We start from the raw sequence: 9653 nt of genomic DNA on the forward strand, positions 1-9653 counted from the left end.
GTTTGTGTTTCAAGAAACAGAGCAAGGTAGATGTATCAAATACTTAAGAATTTAAATCTTCTTCTCCCTTAAGTATATTAATGTTTCATTTTCCCCTAATATAGGTTTGAGTTACATTTAAAATAATATAATTAAATTGTAATTTGTCTAAGGGTGTAACCACGTCCAAAGATGGCAGTGGGACCTCTTCATCAAATTTAGAGTTTGAGCCTTGAGAATATAATCGCCTTTGCTAAAGAGCACTTTATCTCGTAAAGTAAAAGTTTGTTAATGCAAATTTGGATTAGCGGTACCCAAAATAAGGAGGGAAACTAAAAAGGAAATTAAAACGGACTTTAATCAAACTAATGGGAGCTTTCTGTAAATTCTCAAAACAATCCTAAATTTCTTATCTTCTCCATTTCCGCAGAAGCAAACATGGCTCTCTGTTTTCTTGTACCGAATCCCATTAAAGTTTCACAATCATTTCCAAAGAGTTTTTCTTGGTCTTCAAAACCTACATTCCCAGCAATTGCAAGCTTTTATTCAGCAATTCCTCGTTTAGGTTACAGCAACTTGAAGAAACTCAATGCCCTTCACTGCAGCAATCTTCCTACTGCTTCCACAAATAACACTCAGTACGAGGTAACTTTGGTGTTCATTAAGTACATGTATACTCTAGTCATCAACCCATTATCAGCAGACTATGTTGCTGTAGTTGGTCCAAAGAACATGTCCAACTTTCCATTGTTTTTTCAATCAAATACGGATGTAAATATTTTAACTAGTACAGAAACACATCCTAAGTCTAATTGTTAATGTCTATCTTTATCAGGGATGAATAGGGGCTGGCAGAAGAATATCAACATCACACACCACACAACAACTAATGAAAACCCTAGAAAATGCATTATCACAAAGTTATGTTGATACTTTTACTGAGTTGATTGGCTTTATAATTTACATGCTAAGCTGTAAAATACAGAACAGCATACGAGTAACTATGATTATGTTCTTCGCATTTGGTAGTAAACTCGTAGAGGCTGTTTGGTTGGTGAAATAAGCATACATACATTTTAGGACTAATTAATACATTGTTTGCTTACTTGTTTTCTTCTCCGCGTAAGACTCTATGTATTGTTTCTGCAGGGTAGAATGTGGACTAAGAATAAGGGTATTGGTAATACATGTATTAAAATAAAAATAAAGGACAGAAATTCCCTTTCACTCTTCAGATTTGTTTTTCATTTTCTTTGAAAGTATCCAATAAGAAATGATCTCCATATTACTTATCCTTGTATTCGGACCAAACGACCGCTTAAGGTAGTGTCAGCTCCCTCTGAACTTGAGAATGAATTAGCTTCTCTTTACCGACCCAATTGTGAAACTTAATGCAGTTTTCTGATGGCTCTTCTGAGGTGGAATTGAGATTAGAACTTGGGCAGGGAGATGTAACTCCTAAGGAGATATATGTAGATGCAAATGAAAGTTCTTTAGCAATTAGAATAGAGCAATCTGGAATTATTCGGACTCTCATGGAAACCAGCACTCTGTATGAGAAGATAAAGCCTGCAGAGACAATATGGTAAAACACAAACAAAATCTTACTACACATGTTATATCCTTGCGCAAACATTTGCTGAAATAAATTGTTTCGTGCCAGGTACATAGACGATGATCAATTAGTAATTAGCTTGAAGAAGCAAAACTCTGAGTTGAAATGGCCTGACATTGTGGAGTCTTGGGAGTCCCTAAGTGCTGGAATTACACAACTCCTTAGAGGAACTTCAATATACTTAGTTGGGGAATCTACTGAAATCAACCAGAGGATTGCTCGAGAACTGGCTGTTGGACTAGGGTATGCATGTTCCTCACTTTAATGAGTAAAAGCTAATGCTACATACTGTGAGGGAGCCAGGGGGTGCAGGCGCTGGCATCTACTGCATGTATAGTGGTTTTCTTTAATTATCAATTTTTTGACTTAAAAAAAGAGTTGGATTAGTTGCATTTCCTTCTTCCACATTCACGATCATCCTTTTAAGCTATATTATATCATTTCCACATTCAACATCATCTTCTAAAAACTTTGTTCAACTCTTATGGTGGTTAGGTACACCCCTCTTAGTACTACGGAGCTGCTAGAAGCATATGCCAAGCAACCAATTGATTCATGTGAGTTACATCCGTTTTTTTCTCTTTGCAAAAGGAGATAACTATCAATAAGTAATAAGTTTCAAGGAAAAACAATAGAAAAAAAAAGTGTTTACAAGGAAGATCAGAACTATCCTGATTGCAGAGGGATAAACCAAATAACTAGGGAAGAGAGATAAAGCAAACATGCAAATCTAGGGAAACAATTAATTTGCTTTGTATCATGAAGATGCCATACACACAACACTCGTTTTGTCATGCATTCAAAGGCATAATATCCCCTTGCCTCCCTTCACCCAAAGATCCTTTTTCCTCTTTATTCAATTGTTTCCTAACCCATTCCAGGGGTAAATGAGGAGGGGTCTGATGTTGTAGCAGAAGCAGAAAGTGTTATACTAGAGAGCCTCAGTAGGTATTCACTCTGTTTTGTATGCCTTACTCGTTTCACTTGGTATTGATAAGTAGAAATATATTATATTTGATTCTTGTTTTAGCCATGCCCGTGCTGTTATTGCAACCTTGGGAGGGAAGAGAGGTGCCGCTGGAAGAGCAAACCAATGGAGGCATCTTTTTGCTGGATTCACAATCTGGCTTTCCATATCTGAAGCCACAGGTTAGGAAACTTAACTCTCTCTCCCCTTCATTTGGATGTATTGTATGTTTTACAAGCCACTCTATTGTTATATATTGCTATTTTCTGTCTATCCATGAGTTTCCATTCCCTTTATTTAGATAGTCTAGGAGTGACACAATACATATTTATTAAAACGGCATTTATTTTCTGGGGTTGTGGGGGGAGGAGGGAAGCAGGAATTGAGAACTTATTTTTATATCGTAAAATGTGGCTTTTCTACAATTGCTGAAAGTTGTTACTTGGTTTCATAGTATGTTGGCGTATTTGACACGCAAAACTATACCATTTTGTTGCTCACAAATCATATTGAATCATGGACTTGTTTGTTTAAGCTGTGTCCCCTAACAAGCTATGTGGAAAGTAACTCTTTCTTTGACTGCAATATGAATTATAAGTGTCTACTTCTCTCTCTTTAAATGATATATGGAGTGAATGCTGCTTCGAATCTAATCCAGTGAAATGATGAACTAAGATTAAAGTTTATCTCGCTATGAGTTTTCTTAGTTGACAAGCCAAGATCGGCATGCACATTTTCAACTTACTTTAGAGACATAAGTCGTCATGAGTGTTCCCTGTAGACCACAAATGAAGGGAGAAAAATAACAAAAACTAGTCTACCTCTAGAATTCTTTTCTTAAACAGAAATAAGTTGCATATTTTTTTATCTGACTCCCTTTCGAGTCTTGCGATTGCTAAAAACATCTGTCTACTGTAGAAACTATACAACTCCTGAGCGAGATATGAACTTGACAAGAAAATAGAAACTGAGATATAAATAAGTTTCTCCTATGTGCACCTGCCAACCCCTTGGCAACCAAGTGCAGATAATTGATCACTGGTGTACAAATTACCAAGTGCACCTCTAAATTATAACGGGAAATGTGTTCTGTTTCTTAAGCTGGTCTTTCATCTAAGATAAGTCTTGTTATGTATTTTAAGCTGATATCAACTGCAGATGAAGAATCTGCAAAAGAGGAAGCAAAAAGGAACATGCAAGATAGTGGTCGAGGTTACTCTAATGCTGAAGTGGTAGTAAAGCTCGGAGGTTGGGACCCTAACTATTCAAAGTCAGTAGCTCAGGCTGTGCTTAGTGCACTTAAGCGCTTAATTTTGGCAGATAAAGACCTTCCAGGTACACTGCATTTCATAACCATGCTTCCTACACCTAGTTGTTATGAACTTTGAATTTATTGTGGATAGGCTTATTCTCTTTCCAAAAGGCAGAAAAAAAGAAAGAAAAAACTATAACATAGATGGTAAAGGAGCTTGCGCAAGTGTAATGAGTTAAAGATGTGCTTAGCGTTATTGTCAGTATGTTGAGTAACCTTTTTTGATATTTCCTTCCGTTAACACTGTTCATAATGTACATGGTAATACATGCATATATATAGAGAGAGAGAGCGCTAATATGAGAATCATACGCTAATGTTCTAGCATTACAAAGAAAGAGCCCCTTTGCCTTGCCATGAATTGGAAGTTGTAAAAGCTTGTCATGTGATTTGTTATTTTGTTTTCTTCTATTCTGAAGGAAAAAAGAGTTTATACATCAGGTTGGGCTGCAGAGGTGATTGGCCAGACATCAAACCACCGGGTTGGGACCCGTCAAGCAGCGCTGATGTATTTTCTCCCTCCTCATAGCAGAGTCATAGTGTATGCATTTAATTGTAACTATCTCCCTCACCTTTTCCCCTTGTATTTTTCTGTATGAATATATGATATAATAGGAAACTTTGTCCTTGAGGGGCATCAACTTGGTTGTTGTTACATTCTTTATATGAACTGTAAGAAAGGTTTTGGCTTCGTTTGGACAAGACCGATTCATTGTTCAGCCCGAAAATAAGCGTCACATCAATGTATTTTCAAGAGTTTTTTAAAGAGGGGAGTGAAGTACAAGAACGTTATACTGCAGTAAAACAAGAGTCCTAGGCAACCAATTGCACCTTAAGCTTAAAAGTGATTATAATACAATGCCTTTATGTATATAACTTTTGTTCTCTTCAAGGCAGGCTTGGGAAGAGGAGATAATTACGCCAGGGGTTTGTTGGTGGGGGGAAGAAATCGGCCACATCGTCCCCGCCTAAAACCTATCTTTTGCTCTTGTAACTTCTGTGAGTGTTTTTACCAATATCACATAATCTTTCGTTACATCCTCATAATATACCATTTAACATGGAACATCCCTAATGTTTTCCAAACCTAACCAAAAAACCGTCCCTCCATCAAATTTACTGCCTTCTTCTCTTACATGTACTTTCTTTTTTTTTTCTTTTTGAAAAATCCGCACAAGCTTCATTAAAGAAGAAAAACTGACTTGACAACACTAAACCAGCGAGAATGGCCCTCCCTTCTCCGGATTTTCTAACATGCCATCTTGAAATGCGGCATGAGATCAGTTTCTTCCACCCGTTCCGGTTTAGGCTTAGACCAAGTCCAGTGATTTTTCTTGGTTAGACTCCTCATCAGGAAGGGATTTCTGGAAATATAATATCATCGTCGAGTTATCAATAAAGAACAATGAAAAGTGCAAAAAGGATTTAATAAAAAAAGAAAACATAAGCTATTTCCGGAAGTAGGGAACTAGTGATAGCCGTCGAAGGAAAAGACTCATCATTCCGTTGCAAGTACTGAAATATCTTTTCCAGAAGATGAATCCAACAGCAAGACTTTGAACCTTAAAAAGAAATGTACACGTGGAAATTTAGTACTACTTCTAATTGTGCTCTAAGTCAGAACTCAAAAGCAAATCGTCACTTTCGCTGTTGGGTGCTTCGATGGCTATGTTGGAAACAATAAAGTCTTCACCTAATCTGATACATATATAGCATCCGAGAAAGCTAGCCATCATAAATTAAAACTTTCAGGAGATAAAACAAATCTGTTGTTTTTGTTATTTGATGGGAACTTTTTAAAGAAAAAGATAAAGTGCATGTGAGAGAAGGCGGTATAAGCATTTAAATTTTGTTGGATTTAAATCCATAAAATAATTTGAACCATATTAAATTCAAGATATTAGTTCAAACAAATATCGTGGCTAGTAAACTGGGCTAGTTATTTAAATCCAATATATGTGTTGGGCTAATCCATTTAATTGGACTACGGATTAAATGATAAGCCCACTTCATTAGCCCAAGGTCCAAATGACTATTACCCCATCTTAAAGCCCGGGCTCATGCCACATGTCAAGTGATGTGGCAATCCAAGCCAAATAAATGAGGCATTGAAATCATGCCATGTGTCAAGTGATGTGGCAATCCAAGCCAAATAAATGGACCAATTAAATCATGCCAAGTGTCTGATGGTATTGGTCGGTTCAAACGGACCAATCAAATCGCAGAGCCACACCACCCCCTATAACTATAAATAGAGGTCTCCATAAAGCTAGAAGACACCAGAAGTGATAACAAGAAGTAAGCAGAGAGCTCGTGGAACAAACACCACAGATTTCTCTACAAGCTACAAGTTCAAGTTCGAGAATGAAGCCAAATCAAATACCAAGGCGTTCAAGATCAAATTACTTGTTCATGATCAAATCCAAATTCAAGTTCAAGAAGGAGATTCAAGATCAAGCTTTACATGCCCTTGAATCAAATCAAAGTCAAGCTCATTAAGATACTTTACATTCTTGAAGAATCAGAGGAATACCATAGAGATTATAACACTTTCATTTATTGAAACACATTTGTTACGCAATTTTTCAGTCTTGATTATTTATTTTTCTCGACGCGAAAATTTGTTGTTACAAATTTCTGGCACGCCTAGTGGGACAATCTCTACCTCTCATCTCTTCAAATTACCAAATTTCGAGAACACAGAAATGGCTCCTAAGGAGATCAACTTCAAACTCACTACTGCTAAGGCTACGGAATCCAAGTTTTCATCTGATGTGGAAAACTTGCTGGATGCTACTATGGAAAGCGTAGGACATGTCACTAGGAACAAAGCAAACTTGCTGGGACAACAAGCATTTCAAATGCCGTCTGCATCAGTTCCTATCTTTGATATTCAATCCTCAAAGGGGGCAAGATCCTTTTCAACTGAATTGGAAGAAGGAGCGAACGTTGCTGAAATTGTTGAAAAGACATTGGCTCTACTTAGCCCTTCTAGATCTAAGAATCTCATCACACAGGATGATGATGATGTCTTGATCACTGGATCTGCTCCAAGGACTCCATGTGAGTTGTTCCAGTCAAAGTATGGTGTAAGAGAAAACTCGTGCTTTGCTTCACCATCCACAACGGTTATCCAAGCAATGGTGACTAATACTTCAACTGTTGAAGAACAACTCACAAATTTAACAAAGGCAATTGAAGGGTTAACGAAGCATATGCAAGATCAAGATAATCAAATTGTCAAGCTGACAGATAGAGTTGAAAGCATGATGGAGGGAGATTCAAGTCATGCACTTGGAAAGCTCCCAATGATGCAAGATAAAGGAGACTCATCTGCAAGGCAGACTACGGCTCCTAAAGAATTTCATATTTCATCTGATGGGGTTATTCCCATTGACCAATTGAAAGACTTCACTATGGGAACCATCAAAGATAAGTACGATGTTGCTGCCAAGTCTTCTCTCGCATATGCGAAGCCATACATCGCGAGAATTGATAGTTTGAAGATGCCTGCAGGTTATCAATCCCCAAAGTTTCAACAATTTGATGGTAAAGGAAATCCGAAGCAACACATTGCACACTTCGTCGAAACTTGTAATAGTGCTAGAACCTATGGAGATTATCTTGTCAAGTAGTTCGTCCGTTCCTTAAAAGGAAATGTTTTTGATTGGTACACTGATCTCGAGGTTGGTTTTATCGATAGCTGGGAGCAACTTGAACATGAATTTCTCAATCGCTTCTATAGCACAAGGCGCACCGTAAGTATGGTCGAACTCACAAACACGCGTCAATGGAAGGATGAACCAGTTGTTGATTTCATCAGTTGATGGAGGAATGCGAGCCTCAATTGTAAAGACAGACTTAGTGAAGCTTCTGGAATAGAAATGTGTATCCAAGGAATGCATTGGGGACTTCGCTACATCCTACAGGGTATGAAGCCTAATTCTTTTGAAGAATTGGCTACACGTGCTCATGATATGGAGCTAAGTATGTCTTCAAGTGGAAATCAAAGGCCACCTATTTATGAACCTCGCAAAGTGAAGGATAAACAAGAAATAAAGAAAGGAGGCAAGTTTGTGCCGAAGTTTGAGAGTAAGGAATCAATGAATGTTGATGCCTCGCCATTAAAGGTCACTACAAAAGTGAGTAAGAAGCAAAGTGTGAAGACAAAGTCCTTACCTGATAAAGTTGGCCGAAAGTTAACCCTGAAGGAAATGCAAGCGAAAGAATATCCATTCTCGGACTCTGATGTCCCAGCAATTTTTGAAGAACTCCTTGAGTTGAAACTCATTGAGCTACCCGAAATGAAGCGGCCGAACGAAGCTGGAAATACTAATAATCCAAATTATTGCAAGTACCATCGGTTGATTGGCCACCCTATTGAAAAGTGCTTTATCTTTAAGGAGAAATTCATGGACTTGGCCGCTGAAGGGAAAATCTTGCTTGAGGATGAGAAAGATAGTTCAAATCAAGTGTCTTTCGTTTTTGGTTCACTTGATCCCATTTTCCTTTGCAATTTTGTCGAAGTACATGAATGTGATGGCATCCAAACTGCATCATCACCAAATATGATTAAATTTGGTGACTTTGAACCTAACAATGTGAGAAAACCATTGCTTCTCCCTATGGGTTATAAACTAATAGTGGAGTAAAGATATCAAGAGAAAGGTGAATCACGTGATGATCAAACTGATGATGAAGGTTGGATTCTTGTGGCGGAGACGCTACAAGACAGATTCACAAAGGGAGTCAAATAAGCAGTTGACTAGGGTAAAAATGGTGAAAATATCCAAGAAGAAAATGATAAAGAAGAACTGGAAGAAAGCAAAAATGACGGAGAATCACTATCAAAGGCTACGTCGTCCAGTGACATTGGAGGAATTCCTGCCAAGCTGGTTACACCGCGAGCTTCCTGTAAATATATCAAGGCCTCATGTTGTAAGATAGATGAAGAAGAGACAAAGAAGGAGGATCCATCATTGCTGCCACCTCCCTTGCTTGAAAAACTCACTGGGAATTCTGAAAAGTGGACATTTGTGATGCAAAAATCACATTTACTAATGATGATCTTTTTCTTGGTGAAACACACCATAGTCGCCCCCTATTTATGGTTGGCTTTGTGCGAGAACAGAGAATAAGTAGAATCTTGATCGATGATGGATCTGGCGTCAATATTCTCCCAATTCGTACTGTCAAAGAGCTTGGCATACCGATGGATAAACTATGTGAAAGTCGTTTGATGATTCAAGGGTTCAATCAAGGGGGCAAAGAGCTATAAGGGCTATCAAATTGGAAATAAATATGGGATATTTGCATTCGAGTGCATGGATGCACGTGATCGATGCAAAAACCTCATATAATATCTTGTTAGGAAGGCCATGGATACACGAGAACAAAGTGTTTCATCCACCTACCATCAGTGCTTGAAATACTGCGAAGGTGGGGTCGAAAAGAAGATAGTTGTTGATGATAAGCCCTTTACCGAGGCTGAATCATACTTTGCTGATGCAAAATTCTACTTAAAGAATTACGTCTCAAAGGAGGTTAAGGTTGATGATGTGATGTTGACCAAAAGTGTTGTAAAGAATGTTGGTGTCACAACTAGCAAGGAAAAGATTACAGTTGAAAAAGATCAGGTGCTTCATGATAGGAACAAGATGAATGAGACATCTTCAAGTAAGAAAGTGACTCATGTTCTTCGTTATGTCTCAAAGGCAAGGAAAGTTGAAGATCCATCTTCTGAATTACAAGGTAAGGTGTTAGGAGACTTGACCCTTCCT

The 9653-nt window shown here is 37.9% G+C and overlaps 1 protein-coding gene across 1 annotated transcript; it reads left to right on the forward strand.

Moving 5' to 3' along the window:
• The first annotated feature begins 359 nt into the window (after window positions 1–359).
• Window positions 360–4575, forward strand: LOC109237521 (probable inactive shikimate kinase like 2, chloroplastic). The gene is made up of 8 exons (XM_019403833.1): window positions 360–624; window positions 1377–1564; window positions 1643–1837; window positions 2090–2151; window positions 2476–2542; window positions 2625–2743; window positions 3720–3896; window positions 4293–4575. Exons 1-8 carry the CDS (start codon window positions 418–420, stop codon window positions 4400–4402), a joined length of 1125 nt encoding a protein of 374 aa, XP_019259378.1. The 5' UTR covers window positions 360–417; the 3' UTR covers window positions 4403–4575.
• Window positions 4576–9653: the final 5078 nt, after the last annotated feature.

The sequence above is a fragment of the Nicotiana attenuata genome, unplaced genomic scaffold (assembly GCF_001879085.1).
Source record: "Nicotiana attenuata strain UT unplaced genomic scaffold, NIATTr2, whole genome shotgun sequence".
In the NCBI taxonomy this organism is placed as follows: Eukaryota; Viridiplantae; Streptophyta; class Magnoliopsida; order Solanales; family Solanaceae; genus Nicotiana; species Nicotiana attenuata.